Source organism: Battus philenor, unplaced genomic scaffold, assembly GCF_028537555.1.
Source record: "Battus philenor isolate CCGP_79_NKW_IND1 unplaced genomic scaffold, ilBatPhil1.0.hap1 SCAF_25, whole genome shotgun sequence".
Taxonomy (NCBI): domain Eukaryota; kingdom Metazoa; phylum Arthropoda; class Insecta; order Lepidoptera; family Papilionidae; genus Battus; species Battus philenor.
The window spans coordinates 6390385-6417201 of NW_027181688.1; the positions used below are offsets into that span (position 1 = coordinate 6390385).

General features: G+C 32.5%; 1 protein-coding gene across 1 annotated transcript in view; it reads left to right on the forward strand.

Annotated features, from left to right (window-relative positions):
- LOC137924908 (irregular chiasm C-roughest protein-like) overlaps positions 1-26817 on the forward strand; it is a 62715-nt gene that overhangs the window by 22397 nt on the left and 13501 nt on the right. The window contains exons 5-14 of the mRNA XM_068768302.1: positions 421-512; positions 1738-1846; positions 9959-10040; positions 10324-10406; positions 12052-12154; positions 13208-13341; positions 16586-16709; positions 22147-22292; positions 23185-23338; positions 25791-26029. Coding sequence (XP_068624403.1) covers positions 421-512; positions 1738-1846; positions 9959-10040; positions 10324-10406; positions 12052-12154; positions 13208-13341; positions 16586-16709; positions 22147-22292; positions 23185-23338; positions 25791-26029 — 1266 coding nt within the window. The remainder of the gene's footprint in view (positions 1-420; positions 513-1737; positions 1847-9958; positions 10041-10323; positions 10407-12051; positions 12155-13207; positions 13342-16585; positions 16710-22146; positions 22293-23184; positions 23339-25790; positions 26030-26817) is intronic.

Genomic DNA, 26817 nt, shown 5'->3' on the forward strand with positions numbered 1-26817 from the left:
TGCGACGCGTGATATTCAATGCGTACTGTTAAATGCTCAGTTTCATTAGAGTAATTGAGTATGTATTTTAAAATTGTTGTGTATAAAAACCTTTCTACTAAAGTACTAGAAAGAAAGATGAATAAAGTCGGTAAAGTCTTCATCAAGTTATAGCGTAACTTTTTCCAGTGCGTAAATATGTGTTGCGATAGCCTGTTAACCATCCACCGTAAATCAAAATAACTTAGAAACATTTTTGTATTTTTACAGTGTGTATTTGTCGCTAGGGAATCCCATGAAAAATATATAAAATATTATCTTGTCAACGACTGGACTTTTTATCGGTAAACCCTCTGGTTTATATTAACAGCGCTAAGACGCAGCGTTATCTTTATATCCGTGTTGCTTTTAGGATGAACTATAAACTTTTTTTTGTTTCAGATCACGTGGGTGGATAGTAACGCTGGTGTAATAACGCAAGGAGTTATGAACTCCGTAGAGCCGTTATCGGATGGACAGAGATTTACGGCGAGGTGTGTGCTCTAATTTTTTTTTTAAGTCGTCTGCTGTAACAACGTGTTTGCTACGTAACCAAAAAGACTTTCGGCTATAACGAAACAAAAAGTCATTTTTTTGTCGTTAGAACTGCCACTCCACTCCTTTTATGTTCTTTGTGTATTCGTTTTTTTATTCATTTTTTAACTAATCCGACAAAGGTTATGATGTTTTAGCTAAGAATTATATTAAACAATTCGAATAAAATATATTTAAAACATAGTGTCGTTTTAATAGATTTTGGTAAACATTCTTAGATTTATTTTCCGGTGCGAAAATAATGTTGGTGCTTTTACAACATGAGACCACACTTAAAGATTGTTATTTGAATATAAGCCACACGGAGAACTTTATATAAGGAACAAAGCAAATTAAAAACACAAGATGAATGTAAACTTTTGTAATTCTTAAGCTATGTCCTAACCTTGTGAAATTATGTGAAATAGGCATATTTTTTATATGCATATGTATACGTACGTATTAATAACATTTTTGACAAGTTATTTTTTATGTCAATCACATGTAGTTATTTTTTTTTGGTACATCATAAAGTTATTTTTGTAACATTTGCTTACGGCATTGCGTGTAATGTAGATATTTCGTATTCACGACAATTCTATCTACATTTACTACGAACATCATTCATGCTATATAAAGCAGGTTAAGTATAATATAAAGACACGTGTTAATTTTTTTGAGAGTTTTCCTGGAATAATTTTTACTTTAGAAAACCTTCCATCAAATGAACTTAATGTAAATACAATCTTAACACAGTATTGTTGTTCTCCAAAAACGCCCGAAATTTGTTTCATATGAATTTTTTACACGCTGTAAATGTAAATGGACACATGAATGTTGCAAAGTGGTAAATAATGTGAACCAGTGAATAAATATGATTCGGCGAAATACATAGTGACCACAATCACGTTTTAGTCTCGGAAATATTTATTACTGGTATGTAACCAGCAACAAGCTGCGTTATGTCTATACAAATTACAAAATCAAACTTAACGGTTGTATACGTATGTATAGTATCATCGTTGATTCTTAATAGATATTCCCGAGACAACCAAGTGGTTCCTTGATATGTGACAGCCCTTGTGAAAAGATAGCGCGTGGCAGTCTGCTCCTAGCGCCATCTATCGACGCCGACCAAAGTTCGACGCATTCTGACATGTATATTATTTTCTGTTTGTTTTGTAGGTCGATTTTGAAATTATCGCCCAAGAAAGGAAACCATAATCAAACATACACTTGTCAAGCGCAAAACACAGCCGACAGGGCGTACCGGGCAGCAACCATAGAGTTAGAGGTGAGTAAATATTTTTAAACTATCCATAATATCAACTGACCAAGGTGTTAGATGCATTTCGATTGACTGTCCAAGTTAAAATAGGTTTTATCCTAGAGGGTAACTTAACATTATATGTCCTCACGATAACGCTACGTACCAGGTAAGTTTACTTCTACTAATGATAGGTTCTGGAGTGACAACTACGGACTACCGAGTGCAGCGCAAGACATCCGTCGAAAATGGACATATGCCCTAGTTATATATATATATATATATATATATATATATATATATATATATATATATATATATATATATATATATATATATATATATATATATATATATATATATATATATATATATATATATGTCTTTGGAAGACATTGGATGCAGTCTAGAACTAACCGGTCTTATTTCAAGTCTATATTAGTTAAGAAGTTTTTAGTTATTAATTATTATTTATAGTTATTTTAGGTTTATTTATAGTTATTTATATTTATTAGTTAGTTTTAGAAATTTTCTTATTATCGAAGTTAAAGGTAGACGTTAGCTTAACTACAGTAACCATAGTTTGATTTCCTAACGCATTCTTGATTCAGAATATTTAACGAATTTTAATTGATAGCTCAAGTAAGGACATCTTCACGGGTGCTCTTGCGTTCATAGGATTTCCTACCAATTTCACATGTCTCGTAATTACATTAAAAAAAGAAACGAGGAAATCCATCTCTAAGCGATTTTATAGAATTGCTTACTAATGTCTACAATATATCCGATGGTTTTCTCAACGGCTGACAAGTATCCCAGCTTTACCTCATTACTGTCACATCCCTCGCCAGAAGACGACCCCGTGACGTCATTAGCGGATGCTGTATCAGTGCAAATTGTCCTATTTAACGTCCCGTTGCTTGCCAAAGGCCTTTGTTACTAGGTTCTCCTGAATCGTTAAGCTCGTCACACTTCAAGTTTTCTTTTCCTTTGTTATTCAGTTAGGTTAGTTTTCTAAGTAATTTTTGCTTCTATTAAACTGTATTTTAACAATTAATGCCAGAAAATTACTGTCAGCTTCATTGGCATGCTTACAGTCGCTCGATTAAGAGATCCGTAGGCGAATGAAAGTAACTATAGGCCAGTGTATTAATAAGTCGGAGTAGTCGTAGGCAGGCCACATATCATGTAAAACAGTTGGGAAGCGAAGCGTGGAACAACCGCGCAAAAGCAAACAATATTACTGTATTTTAACTGTACTATCAATGAAAACTTTTAAGAGTTAAGGAAATAAAAAAGGTTCTAAAACACCGATCAAGCCTTATCTTTTGAGATTAAATATTTCATATAAATATTTTACATGCTATTTTCTTCGTAATCTTTACATTTTTTCCAGCCGTCAGAATTTTCGTCGTTCCTCAATCAAGATATGAAAATTAGCCGAATTAATTAAGACGTTCGCTAATTAGTTTTTACTTATACGCTTAGGTTAAAACAACACAAATTATATGGCTAACAGGTTATTTTTTATATACAGAATGCTTTGTTATAGGTGTAAAACTTTGAAATGAATGTAGAAAGGAATGTAGCTATTTTCAATAAACATGTTTAAAGTAATTACTCTGAAATAAATTACACTATTTTTTTTTCTTCAGAATGCGTCAGGTTTTCTGGCAGTGCAAAGTGTGTAGATATAGTAAACATTAATTAATTTATTTAGTAGCGATCAGAATTTACTGCATTCCTACCTTCGTGTATAGTGGCGACCACAAGCAGATAGATGTGGCGTAGGTAGGCTTGATAAGCCAAAGACAGTCAAGGTCGTAGAAATTCGCTATATGCGGGCAGCGCAATTTCGGTCATCCTTGCGATCTTTGGAAGATACCCATGTCTTGCAATGGGCGTCTATCGGCTAATGTGATGCTGAACCCGAATTTTGAAAACGTTTTTCATACCATCATATCATTACATTACTTTTAATTAATGAAACCTTTCTTTAGATTCGAGGGTGTACCATTAATTGACAACAAATGAGCTATATGACTACATATTCAAGCCTTTAAAGCTGTTATACCTACAACCAATCATCCTGTATAAAGCCAACATACAGATGTTGATTTCTGCATGTTTATTTATTCCGGTCTCGTGCCCGCCTTGCGTAGGAACCCTGCCAAAGGTGTCGGTGTTTGAAGCTCACAAATTCCGTATACAAAAAAAGGGTGGACTACGCGAATGTTTCAGTTATTTATGTATTCCAAGGGCACGTGAGGAAACAGAGTTTGTTTTAACAATGAGCCAAAGAAGTCGGAATAAGTTTAAGTTGCAATATCTGCGGTGAATCGGAAATAACTTACAGTAGTTGTATAAACGTGTCTCAGTTCATTTTGGAATATTTATGGTACTTACTGCTAATTTCACAAAATAAGTTATAACTTGAACTGTACTATACATAATGTTCAGTTAAAAAAAAATTATCTCTATTATTTTATTATGTTATTACGTATAGACTTATTACTCTAATGTGATTGTTTTTTTATTAATATAATCAAATTAATTTTTTTTTAACCCTTATTCCAAGTTATAAATTGAGACATGCACCTGATTTTTGCGAAAATTCTTCACTGCCAATTTTATGAATTGTTTCAGAAAAGTTTAATTATCATGGCGTTAAGAACGTGCCATACTCTTTAAAATTGAACATATTTTATAATTCAGCGGATTAAGAACGGCACTAGATGACTGTCAATTTTCACTGGATTAATACTAAAAAAATCATTTCCAATCATGCATGGGTTCACGTTTTATGACTCGGTATTGATTTGCAGCTGTAAAAACTATTCTTGGCTTCTTAAGAAATATCTATCTTCTTAAGAATCGTATCCTTAACACAACTGCGGATGACTAGACAACTTTTTCCACGAAAATAAGTCTAAGACACTCATTAAAACTACCACCCCACTAAACCATTACTAGTCTAATAATATCTCCATTACACTCAGCTGACTAATCCAGAAGCTTCTATAGAGCTTTGAGCATAAACACCTTCCGCTGGAAATATTCAGTTAACCCTTAAATTCATATACTATCTCTAATTATCAACGTTAAGTTTCGTTCACTTTAATTGTCTTTTTTCAAAGATATTTCAACATTATATACTTTGAAGAATATATATTTGTGTTAAATAGATAATGTATAAGCGGGTTGTCAATACTTATACGTATAATCGATTAATTTATTTCAATAAGTGTGATGATTGACTGAGATACCGGCAATTGGCAACAATATGCTTTTGAAAGTTAAGAGATGACCAGTGCGTCTTTTATATGCATATATAAAGATTCGAATTTCTTCGACTTTTTCTTTTTATGCTTTGATCGCCTTTTTTCTTTCTGATTAGCCAGATCTGGTTTATCATTGATAATATCATTTATATAATTTTGGTGATTATTCTACTGTCAATAAAAACAGTTTTGGAGAATCTTCGGATATTCGTAACAATGTTTGATCTAAGAGCTCGGGCGATTCAAGTGACAACTCACTCTCGCCGCCGGTGTGTTATTATATACATTCATGAAAAGTCACATATAATATTGTACTAGAAATATCTCCAAGACCATCCCATAAAACACAAATTAATTTTTAACAGTTATGTGATATTGCCACGCGGTCACGCCGACGTACTCAATATAATCAATTTGAAATTGTTCAGCCGAATTTACCGGAGCTTTTATAGATAAAAAATAATTAAATCTGTTACATTAACTTAGAACTGATACATACCATTAGATTAATTTAATCTAAAATAACTTAATTTAAAAAGATATATAACGAAGTTATCGATATATTATCAAAGAGTAAGCCCGATTTAGTCTCGTAAAAACATTACGACGACGATCACGACGGAAATTGCGCATAAAATAAATGTTTTCAGATCAATGGATACGATATACCATTATAAAAAATATTGTCCTTGGAGTTCTGTTAAAAGGGAATTACTATTCCGATCACGAGCTGCCTCCTGGAAAGGCTTTATTTTTGTTTCGTTGAGATTCTACCACGTGTAGGTTGGCAGGTATTATGTATGTATATATTAGTAGCTTGTAATGTTTACTACTAAGAAAATAAACTACTTTAAAAAGAATAACTTTAAAGTAATAATTTAAAAAGAATAACAATATATGTTTTCTGTATATGTACATGAGCATGACCTCAGTAGCCTAGTGATTAGGAACGGGACTTGCGACCGTAGGTCCCAGATTCGATTCCTGCGATATACATCAACAGTATCTCCTAAAATAATGTTACAATATTTTTAGTTGTTTGTTTTTGTGTTTAGTCTACTTTTGTTTTGTAATGTCGACTCATGGTATCTCAGCGGTAAAGACTGAGACTCGCGACGTATGTCGGGAGTTCGATTCCTGCGACGTAATTTTACATTAGTCACACTTTTTAAACTTTAGCTCTTATTACTATAAGATTTATTCAATTTTTTGGTCATGTTAAAATGTAGCTACTGTGTATTTATTGAATTACACTCACAAAAGGAAGAGTTAGCTTTGCGAGGCTATCAAGAGACCTTGTGAAGCCTCTGGCCAATGAGTTTACTTCGACGTTTCAACCCCTAGATGCCCACTGTATATATACTATAATCGCCGCGCAGACGGGTCGGCGATCGCAGTGTGGTATAGTGGTATACAGAGGATGCTGCTGCCCATCCTTTAAAAACTTATTTGTGAGCAGTGGATATCCTATATAGTTACGCACAAAGTATGAATTATCTAAGATTCTATTCCGGGAATCGAACTGACGACTCTCCATATAAATGAGGTTACTTATTTAAATAGTATCAATAAATTTGGTTTTATATATGTCAAAGACGTTAACACAAGTGTTATAAAAAAAAGGCTCAACAAAGTGACCCGTTACTTAGTCTTTTCTTCATTCCAAAAGATCGCTGGCCTTTTTGGTATATAGTTAAGTAGTAATTAATATGTATTAATATAACACTAATTATATAAATAAAAATTAAATTGATTAATTTAAGACTGCCGTAGGAGGTGCATTACTAGACATAGGCTACCCCCAGAGCTTGTTAAATTTAAAGAAAATGATGGATGCAGATCGCTTCCTACCGATTCTACAGAAAATGTTTGGGAAAACTTACGTCCAATAGTAGAGTTCCTACAAATGATAATTATAAATGTATTTATATAATTTAAATTTCGAATCAATTTGAATTTATATTTATTTTATCGATATATATGGCTTTGTGTGTTTTAGTTTCCTGTAATTGAGTAACACGTCGCTGTGTGAATTTTAAAAATGTTACTTCATTGTATGTATTATACTCGTATATCGTTTATTCCTCGTTATAGATCCTTAACCGAATAAATAAATAGTGGTCACAGTACTTCCAATTTTCTGTCAATAATTAAAATTGTTTTAAGGAATCAACAATCTTATAAGAGTTTATTCTTAAAAAAGAACACTTAAGAAACATAACTTTAGATACCCTGAAAAGCAATTTAAGGGAAGCCTCCGTTACATTACGTCAGAAAGATGGTCATATACCAGTTACCCATGCGCGAATGGAACAATCTCAATATCAAAGCGGTATCGTCGGCCATCAGATCATAAAATGTAATTGGGTTGCCCGTAAAAGGGGTTCTTATTTTATGGGCAATGGAAAAAAAGCATGATAAACAAACCAGGCCCTTCCTCATAACTAACGTTAGATAATAATTAATGACATCGGAAAGGGTCTTCGTACTACATAAATTCTTATAACGCCAGAAGTAATATGTAAAGAGACAGGTCGGTATTCAACGTAATTACGTATATGAGTTTAGCAGGAGTAGATTAACTACCACCCATGCATTTATTTATCCCTCAAAGTCAAAATCATTGACTGCAGTGACATCATTGACGGTATGAGAATTCAAATCAGCGTTCGAATTTGAATTCGAACGCGTAAAAATGATTTAAATAAAAAAAAATATTGTGGCCGTAGTGGGAAACAATACGAAGCGTTTTTATTTTAACTTTACATTTGTTTAATTATTCGCGTATTATTTCACTATCTCACAGTGCTTAAAGTACCCAATTTATATTACTAATGATGACTTATAGTGTCTCACTTTTGGCCTCATTTGCAACCATACTTTCGTTCAATGAGCCACGTAGAGAGATTGTAGAACATCCAGGGCTAGATGTAGAGCTCCTCAGAGATTTCCTAAAGAACCGGTTATAAGCAGCCTGTACATATTTCGTATGTTATATATTTCTCGTCACGATTCATTACTAAGTTATTTTGATAAATACTTCAAGGTCTATACTTCATGGTCTATATAAAAGAATATCAAATGTACAGCAATTGTGAGCGTCTCATATATCAAAACTTCTATACAATATCATAAGTCAAATTTAAATATCACGCTATGATGGTAAAACAGTTTAGTTCATTTTGTAAAAATATCTCAATTGACTCTTTTAATTTGTCAATGTTCGACTTTCTCGGGTACTTTTCAGTCAAAATGCTAAACGCGTTCCAAGTGACAGCCTAAAACGAAGTCCCGAGGGCCCTTAGGCCAGATCACTCCAAGGAACGTCCACTGAAGCGATGTATTAGCTTGGTGGCCTCCCTAACCCAGGCCCGAGTCGAGGGTCCTGAAGGAGCCCTCGAACTTTAATATCTAAACCAAGGTTTAGAATGAACGCCATCTCCACCTCAGACCCGCGGAATCCATAAATATCAATCTCAAAACTAAAAACTATTGATGAAAATTAATAAATATGTTTATTACCAATTACAGTACAGAGTTGACAAAGCTACTAACTTTAAAATATTTTTATATATATATAACAGAGAAAACTACGTAAATATATTTTTTTCATGGCATCACTTACACATGCAATGAAAAAACTTTTTTTGGTAACTATAAATTGCAGGTAACCTTGTGGGTATTTAAATAAAATTATAAATTTACTAACTGTGCCTAATTGCATTACAGCATCACATCAACATTTAAATAAAAAATTCTTTTAATCAAAATAGATTACATTTCAAAAACCGAATCCGTTTTTATAGTGAAAATGAAGGTGCCATATGCATTTTTGTATTAAGGAGGTCCTATTACATTCATTTAGACGAGTGGGGCATATTCCCAAAATTTTGATAACGAATTTTTACGAGCACCGTCGCATGCGTAAATTTTAATTTGCTCCGCGATCACGACAGAACATTTATTTTCCCCATTCATTTTCAAGTAAAACAAAGCTATAAAGCCAATAGATTAGTCCGCAGTGAGAGCTATTAAAAATTCAGTTCAAAAACTGTCTCTCATTTATTATTCGGTGAGTTTATGGCTTAGCCGGTTTCGCTTCTATCCCTTTATTTATGCGTTTTTTTTTTTAGAGTCCGATGCAATGAATTTCGTTTATTGCCTCCCGGGTGTAATGGTTATTATTGAAGAGGCCCATAAACCTATTTATTGTCATCTTTGTTAAAAAATAATTACTATGTCGGAGCAAATAGAGACGTGCCGCTGGAAACGAAATATATCGTTGATTATATAAGATTTATATTGTTTTGTTACAAAGACTTATGTTTAAACTTATATCTCTTCCTGTCTATTTTTTAAATTATTACGTTGAAATCGTTTCTAAACTACAGTATAATGTCCACAGTACAATTTATGTATTGAATATTCTTCTCAATCGATTCTTCATTAATAGGTTGTGTCCGTCTTTGACCGTATTGACGGCGAGGTATTTCATGGCATCGTACTCTCTGCCTTTTTAATGGTAACAGGGAGTCCCTGTATTGACTTGATTGTTCAGGCGTTTTTCCTACGACCAGAAGTTTGTCAAAGTTTGTCTAAGGGTCATGTAGCTAAAATGAATGCTGGTTATATTGCGCAGAGTCTAGATTTGATATTAAGTTATTTGAAGATGATCTACTTTTTGTATTAAATAATAAAATCACAATTCAGTCATCCAGTTGATGTATTTTACTACGGTAATCGAGAAAACACTAAATATTACCTTATTACAGGAAGCTGAGCCTTATTTATAGTAACGTAAATAACATGTTTATATAATACACATATGTGACGTATTACGTTTTTATTTCATCAACAGGTTAAATACGGTCCTAAAGTCAAGTTAGTGAAAAAGACGGGCAAGAGAGGAATAGTAGCTGATGGTGAAGACCTTGTCATCGGTGAGTATACTTTATCTTCACACCAACAAACTACACTTTTTAAATCTCCATGAATTTTTTTCAAGAAAATATTGATATAAGAGCACATTGCCAAAATCTAACAGAGAGATAAATTCTATTTATTAATTTGCTTGTGCATGTCGATTCATATTTGATTTAGAGGAAAAGATTAATTGAATTGCAGTTTAAGATATAAAAACATACATAGAAATATAAATATATATTAAAGATTTTTTAAAAATAATTATTTATAACAAAAGTTAATAATAATTAATTGTTTCAGAATGCAAAGTAGACGCGTATCCATCTGACTTAACCTACAAATGGTTCCTAGATGGAGTACTGATAGGAAACAGTTCGGAATTGGTAAATATATTTTGACTTCTAAATTTTGTATTTACATAATGTAGCATTTTTATATAAAATATTATAGTATTTACCATAAGTCTTATACAACGGTATACTACTTAAAATTTCTTTTAAATAATTAAAATGATTTTATTTTTACATATTACATATGATATAACATCTGAGCTAGGTACAGTAACTTAGTTCTGCAATAAACTTGAGATCAATAACAGTTAATGTATCCAGAAATAGGCCTAACCATCCACATCATGACAATAGATATAAAGAAAAAATTATATGATAAACCGTTTTAAAGTTAAAACATAACTGTTTTGAAAATGTAACCCAATAATAATTGATTTAAATACGTGAAACTTGTGTGACTCATTTACACGATTAATGTGTAAAGTATACATCAAGCATTGTTAAATTTTATTTAAAAAGAGTAACTTCCTTGTCGAATCTTCTTAGCAGATCAGTATTCTGGTGGTAGTATAAAATATTTACTTTGATACTATATTGTTAAAGTAATTGGCAGAAAGAACGTGTAAATGTCTATTGGAATGAAAAATATATTTATTCATTAAAATCATTCAACGTAACAAAGTGGTTAATATTGTCTGGAAGAAAGACTTTTTGGGATAAACCCGCCTATTGTGCTTCTTGTTTGAACATACAGTATACGATTTTTCTTTTATATAATTTACTATACATATATAGCATTTGATTTGTTCTTTTTTTCGGGTTGTATAGCCTTGATGATCAATAAATACTTAATTTATATAGATAAATGAATAAAACGGTAATACACTCAAGTCTCTTTTATACACGATAGATATGTTCTATACAAAAGCAGACAAAAAATCTTATACAAAAATTCATGTCATATGTTATGGTATATTTGGGGACATAAAAAAATTAAAAAACAAGATAATTAATAATTAAATCTGCACTACATATATATTTATAAAAATAAAATATCACACATAATTATAGAAAATTATAGTGTACAGTGAAAATTATAAAAAATTCAAATTTAAAAAGGAATGAAAATCCATTTTGGAATCACTACTTGATAATAACAAAGAACCATTATTACGAATTGGACAAAAAATATTATAATCAATAGATACGTCAGATACGTCTAGCACAACGGTTCTGCTTGAAGGATTTTGTTCGTTATAAACGACCTCTATTGACTTTTTTGTTGTTATACATAGTAGACCTACTTTGACTGTTTTTTTTTGGTTTTTCAAGTTATATGTATAATTCTTGATATCCAGCTACATGAAACAAAAGCAAGCTCTATGAATGCGTGCCATACCCAAAAAAATTGTCAAAAATAGTGTAGTATATATTCGTTGAGTTTATCTTATCGAAACATTAAGAATCTATTTTGCTTTCTTGAGTGCATCTCATTGTATATACGATATACGTAGAATATATAATTCTATTGAGCTAAGAGCGCCTGACGTCTTAGCCAGACGGTTTAGCTAAATCCTATCTTGCTAAGCTCTGTACTTGAGAGTGCTGTCATCTTGTTCAAGCCTGACAATTTGAAACAAAACACGTAACGTGTATTTTGATTATAGGAGTGAATTTGATTTTACAGTATTGTTTGAATAAAAAAGCTATTATCCAATTTGTTTTTTTTTTTTTTTAGGTTATTAAGAATATAACAAAGGATCATAAGGGTATGGTTCTAACATGTTCAGCACAGAATGAAGTTGGTGCAAGCCAGGAGTCTGAAACATTAGAGATTGCATGTAAGTCATAACATAATTTTTTTGTTATATATATCGGAGATTTAATAAAGACAGTCTGATAATTCAGGAAATTTCAGTGCTCAAAATAAAGTTTAATGTAATCTTTGTGTTGTGTTATGTGTGTGAAAATCTTTAAAGGAGTGAATGTATATATTATTTGCTGACAATTTATGTATGACTAACTGCCCGCGACGTCGTTCGCGCGGAATTTGAGAAAAAAAATTTTATTTAGTTTTTTTTTTTATCGTGAAAGAATATTTCTAAAATAACAGTAGCCTAAGTTTCTTTTTATTACATAAGCTACCTGCCACTACAAGTCCTATTTAAATCGGTCAAGTCATTTCAGAGATTAGCCAGAACAAACAGACTGGCAGATAAAAAAAAAAACATTTCAATACATGTACCGTATATATTTATAAGCAGGTAATAAAGAACGGCTATTTAAATATTACAAATAGACACCTTAATTTTTTCATTTTTATAGTTACACCGTATACAAAAATAAACGGTTTCATGAATAATAACGTAATGATAATAAAGTAAGAAAAGCCGTTAATAAAATTCAAATTTCAATCTATTAAAATTAATTGTTGTTTACTGTAGACTTTGTAAATAAAAAAATATGTTTACGTAAAATATTTTAGAATGATCACTTTATACTAAGTCATTGGAAATAGGTGTAAAAGCTTTAACCCTTAATAGCCTGATTTACGAAAGTGATTTTTTTTAATATTACTATGTTTGCTTGAGGGTCTAGATGAAGAGAAAAATAGTTTTTTTTTTTTTAATTTCGTTAGAAAGAATATTATACAACAGTAAAATTCGTACAGCCAACCTATAAAAAAACTAATAGTAATGTGAACATTCGGTGTAAAAGATTAGTATCAAAATTGAAAATCTAGGCTTTTAAGGGTTAACGAGTTTTGCTGACAAATGAGCTATACATTCAACCGTTAATAACGTAACGTTAATATCGTTATCGTAAATAAATTGTTTGATTAAATATTAAAGAGATAAACAGATGTTAAATACTAAAAGAGAATTATTTTGTAGACGCTCCAAAATTTAGAAACTTACCGAAAGACGTGGCGGCGGAGATCGGAAAAGTTGCGACACTGAGCTGTGACGTCGACGGGCATCCGAAACCGGAAATTGTGTGGCTCCATCGGGAAGAAGATCAAAACATTGTAAGAAAGTTAATCATTATTTTTAAACTTAAAAGAGAAAAAAGCTTTTATAAAAACAAGCAAGTCCGCTACGATTGACATGTTTTGACCTTGATGTGAAGTTACTAATAAAATTTTAAACAGCTTTATTATAAATTTAGTTTTAGGTTAGCATATGTATCTTCGATTTAGATCTATAATGAGATTTGTTATTTCAAATATAAGTGTACCTGTTGACATGATGATGATTATTAGAAGGAGAGGGCGAAAAAAAGTGAGAGAAAAATAAAGACGGAGTAAGAAAAAGAGTACATTCATTGCAGTGGCAACATAAACATACTTATCGACTTCCTGTGGCGCTACAATATTTTAGAAGTCTTGACCTGCTTAAACTACATAAATGTGGCAAAAGATTGTTTAAATAGGTTATACATATATATACATATATATACATATATATATATATACACACATTACGTTTACGTTAAGATCAACGTTATATATGCGCTCTGAAATTATTTACGTATAATTAGTAATGAAACGAAAAAAAATGTCATTTAATTCTAACTATATGTAAATTCTCATGGTTCATATCGACGAATATCATTGTAAAGGTGAATATGGTTATCGCGTATAGAAAATACGCGAATACCAGAGAATTGCTCGCCTGACGTAAGTGGGCGGGGCATATCGCTCGTATAATGGCCGTATAACCGTTGGATTCGAAAGGTTCTTGATTAGCGACCACGAACCGGTAGACGCGGTGTGGGTAGGTCTCCAACTATGTGGATCGAAGACAAGGCTAAAGTCGCAGGAAGTTGTTAGATGTAGGCAACACATGACCAGACATCGTACCTCGCAGTGGATGTCTATCGGCTTTAAAAAAGATAAAAATAGTAATAGAATAATATACACAATTGAGCAACCAAGAAAATTTGTCGAAGCTTCTATTCGGAATCTGTACAAAGATTTACTAATTATGTGAAGGCAAGGCGATTTAGCATTGAGTTCGTTGAGTACGCTGTACAATCTAATTGTTGGAGAATATATAAGTTATTATATATTACTAGCTGATCCTGCAAACGTTGTTTTGCAAAAAAAATATTTTTAATTTTCAATTTAAAAATAAGGGTTGATCGTAGAGGGGTGAAAATTTAGGGTTGTATGTATTTTTGTATGTTGTATCATAAAAAAATAAAAACAAAAAAATTCGTCAAAAAATAAAAAAAAAATTTAAGGGTGAACAACCCTTATCACTTAGGGGTATGAAAAATAGATAGTAGCCGATTCTCAGACCTACTAAATACGCATATTAAATTTGGTAAAAATCGGTCAAGCCGTTTCAGAGGAGTTCAAGTTCGAACACCGTGACACGAGAATTTTATATATTAGATATTCATAATTATTAAAATGTTTAAGAACATTGTTACATTTCGATAATTTTCATAAACGTTTCATGTAAAGTTAAGATTAATGAAACGGTGTCATGTTTACACGAACTCTTAGAGGTTATGAGTATAAAGGCAATTGCTAGTTTTATTTTTAAGAGCCATCAATAAAGATATTTCGTATAATATTTAACGGAACAGAATATAACTCTCGTTATTATGTTGATAATTCGAGACAAAGTTCCATACGCCTACACTGTAGCAATATATGTATATTTTAGTCAAATTGTGGGAAGCGAGCGTTCAGATAACATTTACCAACGCATTACGACTTAAGATTCGACCAAAATCGGATGTAACGAATTCTTTATATGCATATCTTTATATGAATATCAATTTAACAGAACTGTGATGTTTCCCGACAGCTATTGTTGTGTAAATAATGTATTATGCTTTAACATCGTTCACTTCAGTTAACATTTGGAAAATTATCGTATGTAATAGGGCTAGATAGTATCGATGTTTTTCATTCTACTCATGACATGCACATCTAATCACTACATATTATTCAAAGTGTAAAAGAATATCAACGAATGCCGAACCAATCTTCTAAAATATTATCTCGCTGTCAAGGGTTTATCAAGGTACATTCGTGAAGACAAAAGTCGTAATAGACTATGGGCTGCGTCTGTTTGAAAAATTAGCAAACTTTATTATACTGATTCAGTACAACTAGATTCTTATTTTTTTCAGCCAATAGACGCCCATGTAAGGTAACTTCCCCCAAAGATCGCTACGATAATTTCCCGCGATTTTAACTATGTCGTCGATCCACGTAGTGGTGGGCCCACCCACGTCATATCTACCGGCTTTTGGTCTTCACATGAGAACCTTTCGACTCCTACGGCCATCAGTTGCACAAGCGATATGCCCCGCCTCTTGCTACTTCAGAAGTGCAATTTTTCGAACTACGTTGGTCACTTTGGTTTCTAAATTTAATTGATTTGAAATCGCGAAACACCGGCCATACCTCTCTCTATTGCTCTCTGAAATACCTTGAGCCTTCTTATGAGGCCCGTGGCGACCACGTCTCGGATCCAAATGTGATCGCTGGCAACATAACTGGGTTAATAACATTCGATTTATTAATTTATTCATATGATTACCCACGTACGATTCTTTACAACTAACTCTTGTTGTAAGTCATGAGAAAAATGTCGGAATAGTCCAGTTTGATATAAACTAGAATGAGATTGAGTTCTCTAATAATAACATCCTTCAACTTAAAGATACGTGAGTTCCAAACGTATTTTATTAATAGATAACAAAGAACCTATACATTTACATTAGTATGTTTGCATATACGTATGTGTGTATGGTAATGTATATGTTTGTACGTATGCACACCTTAAACTGACCTCTCCTTCATGTCTCCCATCTCCATTCAAAGATTGTCTGGTAGAGATCGCCTCGAGCGATGAGTACGCCTCTGGTACCTCTATTTGACATGTCTCTTTATTCTTTTTTAATTTTTAGTTATTGTCTGTAGTGTAAAAAAGTGTAAATGAATAATAAAAGTGTAAAGTCATTAATAAAATAATGGAGTAATTAAATACTAAGCTTAAAAATCACTTAAAATTCTTCACACTGTAATAAGGAAGATTTTTTTAAATATATTTATAGAATGAATTCCAATATAATTCAAAAACATCATAAAGATATGTACTGTAATACCGTAAACATTTACCGATCTGCGTCTCTACAATTGTCTGAGAGATATCGTGTATATTTTATTTGTGTTTGTTCGAATCATAATAAATAAAAAAAAATAAAGAAATAAGGTCTTAATTAATAAAAAAAACGTCTTTTTGTTGCAGCGCGTCGGTACAACTGTGAATTTAACACTGACAGTTGATACACACACAATCGGAAGCTACATTTGTAAAGCTAATATCGAAGGCTATCCAGAAATAGAAGCTGAAGCATCTATTTATATAAAAGGTAAGTTTTTTTTAAGTACATATTTCTGCTGCTACATATTAAGTAAAATAAGCCTTTTAAAAATAACTCAAAGAAAAATTAAATAAAAATATCATCATTCGTCATCATCATTTCAGCCATAAAACGTCCTGCTAGACATAGGTTTCCCCTGTAAATTTTCAATCTGAAGCGGCCTGCATTCAGCGGCCATCAGTTTGAAATTACGAGGTATTAAAGTGAAGTGAAGCTGTAAATACCAATGGGCAGACGGTATTCGTCAACTTTGTTAAATTTTACGTCCCCGTGGCAAAAATTAATTATTAAATTGTGAAATATATATATATATATATATATATATATATATATATATATATATATATATATATATATATAATATCAATGTTTTTATACAATTAAAAATATATTAGAACTTTGATATAATAAATGTAGCCATTATTTACAATTTTATTTTCACACTATACACACATGTGTAAAAGCAATTTAATGCCCTATATGTATTCACCACTAATCAATCCAGAGTGATGCAGAGGTAACTAATACGCATGCGTGTAATTGACAATTATGTGTCGGCCTTGCATTGAAATACACCGCGTTCTCTGTCATCCTTGGATCCCACCACGGTGGGTTTATTTGGATATTATAGATGATATGATTCTTTAGACGAATTATTGCTTGAGGCAGAATCAAAGACGGAAAGATCGACAGATCAGCAGCAGAAGACTGTGAAGAGCTTGTTTTTGCTAGTGCCCCCTACATTAGTTCTCCTTGGCCTCTGGGTAATTCTCCAGGAAGCTTTGCCATGAAGAACTTCTATAGGAACCTCGTAGGAGATTTAGTCAATACATGTCCGCTATAACTCAAGTTTCTAATGGAGTTACCGGAGTCGCTCACATCACGCAAAAGTGAGTGGGTTTAAGGTGTTATGAACTCCACATCTTCCTGTCCTCCCACCAGAGACAATATCTTGACTAAAGATTTTCCTTCTGAAACCAAAAAAGTGCCGAACTGAACCATTCTTATCACCTGATGGCGAATATGCAAGGGCCAACGTTAAACGCGGTTAAATAAAGAAAAAATTTGCAAGTATTTTTAAACAGAATATGCCTATCATGTAATAGTATTTTACACATAAATGTCTACCATGTTATGGTATTATATAAATAATAATCTCTGTAATTAATAATAAAATTTCCGTATCCCATATTTATGAAAGAACACAGTTACGTCTATAACATTATTTATTAAGTTCACCGTAAATTTCGCAAGTAAGTATTTTTCATTAAAAATATAACTCAAAGCAAAACATGATATTTAATTTTCTAACATTTTGTACGCACAAAAGGCCGGTCGTATTTGTTATGTGAAAATAAAATACGTACTATATAACAAATAGGCGGTGCTTTTTCTCATTAATTAATTACATTACGAAGCGGCAATGTACGGTTAATTTCCAAGAACGCATTATGGTGGCCGATATGGGACATTTCCCTTCATTAACAATAAAGAAAATGTCCTTGACTTATTTCCCTTTAACAAATACTATGAATTGCTGTTTGTGTTTTAAATGTGAAGGTTTAATGTGGGGTTTGTTTGATACTAGCAATTTTCCGCGATTTTACGGGCGTGTAATAATTTTTTCATTGTTATTTTTGTCATGACGATGTCATTTTGATTCGTAAATCCAAAAATAAAGAGTTTGGTAGCTATAGAAAAATATTAGTTTAAAGCACAAAACAAACAAATAATTTTAATTTCATTTTTGTAAAATATAGAAAACACGAATATATACGAAAAACATTACTGCAAATGTTAAAGCTACAACTAGCCAGTTCTCCTAGTTGAATCTACTATCAAAAGTAAAAACAAACAAATATTAAGACAAAAAGTCAGTAATACGTAGAAATAATCATAACCATTTTAGCCGTATGATGTCTACTGCTTGATATAGATCTTCCCTTAAGATTTTCAATAGACCCGTTTGTGGGCCAGCTGGCGGGTTCAATTTCTGACCTAATAATATCGTGTCACTTTGTGGCTTGACAAATAATAAAGGGAATATATAGAGTAAATCGACATCGTTGTTGTTTTTGCTACTTATAGTATGATAGATGTTGCTGCCCATCCTTTGGAAATTTGTTTATGATTAGTGGCAATCCCATATAATTAATACACAGTGCGAATTATATAATAATATTTTATCCCACGAATCGCTGATGCGTCCTACGATTGTATGTTTCAGTCCCCTACTACTGCCACTGGTCGGATGCATTTAACTTTACAGTATTTAACCGTTTATCAAGAATGAATACTGTATTTACATCTTTTATATTATTTATATATCCATAAAGTCTAATAGTAAATAATAAAATAATGCAAATCTCAGTTATTGCTGTCTCATGACATAACAATCCAATTAAAAAGTTAAAACTAAATACACAAACCAACACCAAAAACGTTAAAAGAGAATTTTAGTACGTGCAATTTATGTGTGTCGTTGTACTGTGAAATAAGTCATGATTCTGTGATAAGAATCATTTAGTGGGCTAAACACAGATTTACAAACATGACCCTCCTTCAGACCGCCATCAGCTGATCAATCGAAAGAGCAGTTGTGTGTGTTTGTGTGTTTAGTCCAGTGTGGAGTAGTAAGGTGTGTGCACCTGTCGTGTGATTCATGTAAATAATTATAAATTAAATGATAGAGTTAGTATTGTTATGCAACTTTCAATGTAAATAAGCCACCGCGTGCATTATAACTATTGTGTTTTAAACATAATATTTAATAAAGTTTATCTGCGAATGTTGTAACGTAATAACTTCCTTCATCCATTATCCGGAGCTACTAATCGATATTAGGCGAATGTTTCGGTCACCGTGTCAAACACACAATGGGCACTCACACAGACGCACTTCCGTACTATCACACCAATATTAATCTCTCGTAATACACACGCCTCCACAGCCCTTCATTAGTTTAAAAGCTACCGTGTCAAACGCAAGTCGCATTATTCATTCATATATTATGATAATTCCTTCTGAAGGTCGCAGTATACGGCCTCCCTCTAAATATTTAAGGGTAATAAATAAAAAAAATAGGATTTATTTAATCAAACTTGTTAGTTGTCAAATCCGAAAAATGAATATAAATTCGTGTTAATTTTATTTACGTAATTTTTTTTCTGAGTTTGCGACATCTACTCTGAATGAAGGCAGTGGTAGCCCAGAGGTAGATGTATGTGACTTGTGATTGTAGATCGCAGGTTCTATTACCGGCGTACAATCTTATATAATTGCTCATAAAACATGTTTCCAGAGAATTAGCAGCTGCGTCCTCTGACTACTCTAATATAATATTGCGATTGCTAATCCACTTGCCTCGTGTAGTTATTATGGCATATCACCAATATACATCTTTGCTTATGCCTTGCAGTGGGCGTCTATGAGAGAAAACGATTGAATGCACGTCGTTGTATCTTATTGGAAATCTACAGGGAAGGTGTATGTCCAACAGTGGACGTCTTACTGCTGAAATAATGACAATGACTACTAAAACAATACATTTCTTACAACATATTGAATCTTGTCTAATACTAGTACCGAAGCGCACTGATGAGCACAATTTAGTACAATAACCCACAAGGTGTTTAAGTGACCTTGTTAAAGTCATTTAAAGATGCTTTTCACAGCTTTAAAACATTCAACTGGTTATAAAGAGTTATACCGCTTTTAAACCTCTCCTCTGCATTTACTAAAGATAATTTATTCCTAGTCATTTCGTTGATCAGCTCGATTTACTTCACCATAGATCTGATTTTTATGTATACTTTTTCCTCACACAATAGCAAATTCTGTTACTAAACAATGTTGTTAATAATAAGAATAAGTCAAATGTTGAAGACGTTACTGTAAAATCTTCAGAAATCCTATACTGTTTCTCATGTATCCATGATAAGTATCCAATCAGAATTAGGAAGTATGCATGGTTAGTTGAATTATGGTTGTAGGCGTTTTTTTGGTTTAACATTTATGAAGTAAAAAGATGTTTATTAACGTCCCGTTTTATATAATAATGAAACACGTTTCATTATAGCAGGAAAGTGGAATATCTCGGCAACATTAAGACAAATTAATAGTCAAATTTCGAACACAGGTCGAATATTAATGCCGTGTTAGTATTCCGTGGATGATCGGATTAAGAACACTTTAATGAGAGTTTAATAAGTTCTCGATAATTAATTTACATTAAAAAGGGGATACCTCTATTATGACTGGCGAAGTTCATGAATTACGTGATTTGATCCCGTTGCTATAGCGGCGTAACACTGGCATTTGAAATAAATTCTTTCTTATCGATCTCAATTAAGTTTATTTAACGCATTAAAAACTCTTTAGTATCTAAGAATTTTATTAATAGCTTGCTGGCTTGGAAGAGGGACGATTATATTAATTGTTTCAATGTCTTTTAATTTAAGTATCGTTAACTTTAACTTACACATATAAGTTTTCGATTTTGTACCTCACATGACTTTAGTAATAATGTGATAATATTGTTAGGATTTATGAAATTGTTTTTATTCGATTAGACCTTAAAACGCATTTTTAGTTTTGATTAACAGTTATTTTTGATAATAAGGAAGTGCTATATTTTACTATGCTATCCGAATAAGGAAAAAAGTATTTTTTGTACTATTTTGCTTAAATATTTCCTATTTACACAAACCTTCCACGTAAATTAACAAATAAGAGTGTAAAAATAGCGTAATTGGTCGAGTCGCTTTCATTCTCGAGTTAGAACGCGTTTGGAACCCGTGTATCTTAGTTTAAGTATGTCATTATATGCGAGAGGTCGCTTGGAGGAGGCCTATATCTTGCTGTGTAAGTCTATCGGCTGAACGATAGTGATGATGTCATTATAGGCGAGTCCAAAGTGATTCTAGTTTTTATCAAAATAGGCTCTACAGGCATTTTTTTCATAACATATACAAGTGGTTACTGTAAATGGGCCTATGTAGATATTAATATCAATGAGTGAACAACGAAATAAGACATTAGCGTTTAAGTAAAAAACTAAAGGTTAGGAAAAAGTTTTACAAATTTTCCAACTTTTGCTTAGCTTAAATCTGATTTGTTAAGTACTTTCTACTGGTTTTATCGAAATTAGGGAATAAAATGGAAATCCTTTTTCTATGATTGGAAGTCCTGTGTCTGATGATAATTATGTTTAATTATAATTTTTGTCGTATTAGAAATTATTTAAACATAAAGTTACTTCAACCTTATATTTCAGAAAATCTTCATCGAAAATTTTTATTCGTTACCTTGTTTTGTGATTACCTTAAATTATAATCCGACTGTACCGTATTCCGTGCGAAATGTTTATTCCCGCATTTCATTCAATTTGTGCGACAAAGCGATAACAGAATACAATTTCTTTTAGGACCACCTAAAATTATCTCCAATCAAACACAATTTGGGTCTCAAGGAGACAGTGTGAATATTGAATGTGCGGCGTTTTCTGTTCCGAGGATCGACAACATAATTTGGACTTTTGAAGGCAGGGAGATCGACGCTTTACATGATCAGGTACGATATGAGAAACTTTTTTTTTAAACTCGAACACTAACGTATTATACCAAACCTTAAAATCATTTCAACCGTTCCTCACGCTTTCTGGTGGACATATGCCTCTACGGGTTTAGAATAAAACCTTTTGAAGCGGTTCATACATCTTTCCGGCAACCTTAACAAAGTCGTGTATATATATATATATATATATATATATATATATATAATACTTAGTATCAATTTTTTATTTTTATTAAAAATTATAAACATTAAATATTTATACTGGTTATATAGTTGTCTGGAAGTGATTGCCTCGTGTGATGAGACCATCTATTGTACTTACTGTCCTGTAAACATAGTCAAATAATTATGTGATAGACCGGTAGCAGACAAATAAAATTTTTGAAAAACGAATTAGAGTAATTACGTATTTTTGATAGTTATAACATACTTCCAATTCAACATAGTTTTGGGGATTTTTTATATATATAACGAAATAACACTACTCATGTGCCGACGGTGCTCTGCTACTTACACCCACTAACTCCTAACTTCGTTAATTCTCAATAATGAAATTTCAACTATCAGGTGATCTAAATATAATAATAAAAGTTTCTACAACGCAATTTTACAACTCAATCACACCGACATACTTTTAATAAAATATTTGTGCCTCTTTCAAATTGGTAATAATATTCTTTTAGTATATTTAGTTTTATATGTTTAGAAATTAATACAATGTGTACGCTATAGTAATCAAGGTTCAGATTATTTTGATTAAATATTATTTAAATTATTTAATTTAATTATAAAAATTCCAGAATGTACCTGTTTAAAATCCACGTCATATACGTATTCCAGATAAGTATTATGGTATCTTTGGAATACAATATCATTTTCTTTGATCCAGGATTACGCCTTCTTGGAGGAGCTGCAGCCTGAAGGAATTGTCAACTCAACGCTAATAATCAGAGAGAGTCAGTCGAAACACTTCGGAACGTACAAATGTAACGTGTCCAACGAATATGGGAGTGATGTTTTGAAAATCGTCCTCAAACCTAACAGTGAGTGCAAATTTTTGTTTGATGTAACAACGACCATTTTTCTTGTTGAATAATTCGAACTTCTACAGGCTTATGCCTCACGGTGGCCTTTTGTAATTATTATAATTTCATTAACATTGTAACCGTATAGTAGACCCTGACGTCGAAGGCTTTCACCTCGGTCTAGAGACTCATGATTTCGCCTCGTATAACTTAACAGTGACTTAGTGGCATATCCTGGTGAACGAGATTGGACAGGACCTTTCGTTTTCGTAACGTTAAGCGAGTAGGAGTAGTCTTCTTCTATTCCTTCAGGTATCTTGAACATTCAGAGAATTTACTCTCGTAATCAAAAACTAAAGTCTGCGCTATCTCTCATAATAAAAAGTAGCATAACCTCGCTCTTGATTCTTGTTGCACATAAACGTCTTCGCTTCCCTTTAAGCAAACTTAATTTCTTAACGAATCTCAGTAAATTGAGACAGAGCTGATTATCAGACTGAAAAATGCCATTACGATGCTTATGTTTTTCTAACCATTTGACTGTAGAAATATACGCCATAAATAAATCAACTTTCGCGTTTTGCTTTAAATAAATTATTATATGTCTAAAGCGACTCACTAAAAATCAAATTTTACATTTTTTACGCATTAAATAAGTAACCACCTCCTTGACTTTGAAATTTCACAAAACCGTAGCCCTTAGAAAATCGAACCAATACTGCCCCGCCTAGTTTACTGTAGCGGAATTCTATCACGATAATATAATATTTATGAACGCCATTTCACCAAGGGACTACAACCTCAAGTATAAATTGCAAACATAAATTTTATATTTATAGATGCTACATTTCCGAGGCCTGAGAGCGAAACTTCCAAAGACAAAGTATATACGATAGTGTGCAAACATCTCCCGGGACGACTTTAAAAAATATCAAAGGATATTTGTTATCTGAAAATGTCCGAAGTGTCCTCGTTATGGTAATATTGACTTGGAAAAAAAATAGCAGCTTTTTATGGTTCTACTGTCAATATTATACCTTCTTTTTGGGCCAGACGTCACTGCTATTCATATGGCACTTGCCGCTGGTTAGAGGCGGTAGGTTTCAGAAAGCGCCAAGCCTGTTCTGAAGAAGCCTCGACTCTGATTGCTAAATAAAAGTATTTCACAGGATTGTTAGGTTGCCCAGCTTTTAGATAATTTCGTTGGACACTCTATGGCTATTATGTTATGGGGTACGCTATGGCTGTTACTCATCGGTAATATTCACTTAGTATACCGATACAAGAGCGTTCGAAAGGGCCGAAACATTACTTGTTAGGATGTTGTTGCGTGGCTAATAACACCTTCCAGTTTGGAGTGCTTTAGTGATGAGACAAGTGGCAGAAGAAACTTTAGCAAAGCTTCTGTCTAGTGTCATCGCAGGTTGGCGTCCTATGTGATTTGGCCTGGTTTCTGATTAAATCGTATAGTGCCCCTACCCTCATCCGACGACTTCTAAATACCACGAATTATTCTTTTCTTTACAAAAAAATAAGCCTTTTACCCATAGTTTTGATGAAAAAAAGAAATGTGTAGTGTCTAAAGTCTCTCACAAGTACATTAATGAATTTTAGTTTAGATTATTAATAATATTCTTTTTATTACTAAATAAAATAACTTAAAGAGATGAAACACCGTGAAAATAAGTAATAATTAACACAATATAAAATCATCAACTCCCTTTTCTTATTTAATAGGCCTAGGAAGAATATAGTGTTAGTACACTTTCAACTACATTAAATAAATAAAAAAATAACAATATGACAGTTAACGGAGTACCGTCTAAAATCGTACGCATACATTCAGTACATTGTATACTCGTATAATTAGTTTAATTTCATCTGAATGTTGAAGACATTCAACTGGTGACATCGGGGTAGTTTCATTAAGTTCGGAGATACTTAAATTACGTGAATTCAGTTCCTATGAAGCTGCAAAAGCCTCCGGGCTAGGAACATTAAAATCAACTGATACAATATATGTAACGGAATACCGTATCCATTGTAATACACATTCTGACAATATGCACAAACGTGATTGAAGGATTGTCATACGATGTTTTTTTTATTTACAATCATTATTCGAACTTTTAGTATTTTTAACAATAGAATTCCTCGTACATTGTTACAGATTTTTTATTTGAAGTTATTCTATCTACTGTATTACCTGATTTTGGTTGGCATTGATTTATGGGACACCTTCTATGTGTACTTTACTATATTTTTGATGTAAAGTAATAAGTCTGTATATATTTCTACTGTTTCCATACTATGGTTGTCTTTAAGACATTGCCTAGTATTATAAGACTGTGAATTGTACTTTTTTTTGCTTATTATAAAACTATTTAAGAGTATCCTAGCGTGTACAATAAAAAATTTTAAATAATAAAATAAATAAATAAAAGATTTAATCTGATGTATTTTGTTTTAGAATCGTTCCCGTTGCTTTTAATCATGTTCAGTGTCACGTCCGGCACTATAATGGTTGCGGCGGTGATTATGTTGGTGATTTTGTGTCAAAGGAAGCAAAGAAAGAACAAGCAGGCCCAGATGACAGAGAAACCCGACGTCACGGTCACTGCAGAGGAATTGTTTAAGGAAAACGACCGTAATTCGAACATAAGCGACTTAAAATTGGAATTGAGGCAGGCGAATGGAAGTTGCGAAGTCGTAAGTGCTTTCTTCTAGAAACTGCAGCGACTTTTAAAAGCTATGGCTATCGAAACTGTTATACCGCACCGCGCCTTAAAAGTAAAGCGTTGACAGCGGACTCACTAAAAACATTCGTTACTCCCTCCGTCTTGCTTCATGTTAACATAAGGCGCAACGGTTTCGTTAGCCCCATAACTAAGAATTTTTTTACTAATAGTTTATAAATGTATTTAAATTATAAGTCCCAGTATTGAATCAATTATCTGAGTTAGAGTTCACACATTTAAGGTAGTAAATAGACTGTCGGCTTATTCAAGCCGCTTCGCCAATTAAATTAGAAAGCTGTGTTCACATTGGACTTTTAAAGTAAGTTGAACGCGTCTTTTTTATTTACAACGATCAATGTGTGTTATCTGTGACAAATTACGTCAAGGAATCGTGATCCCTCACTTTGCAAGCAAGCTACGATCCTTAAAGAGATATGTAGTGGACTGTGTTCGAAATTTATTATTGTAGTTCGAATTAGGAATAAAAGAGAACGTAGCCCATCGGATTGGAAGTTGAAATGGCAGTAGGCAAGCTGCATAGCGCGCAAAAGAAATGTGGACCGATAAGCGTTACGTTGAACTTCCATTCACTAGATGGAAAGACGACCTTAAAAACGCAAAATGTAGACCACTAACAACTGATCTTTTTGGTAATTTGTACGGGATGCCCGTGTCTAGTAGCAAACGTCTCACGGCAGAAATGATGACGATGAGTTGGTCGAATGATAAAGATGACGCACTATTTTCTTAACACGATAA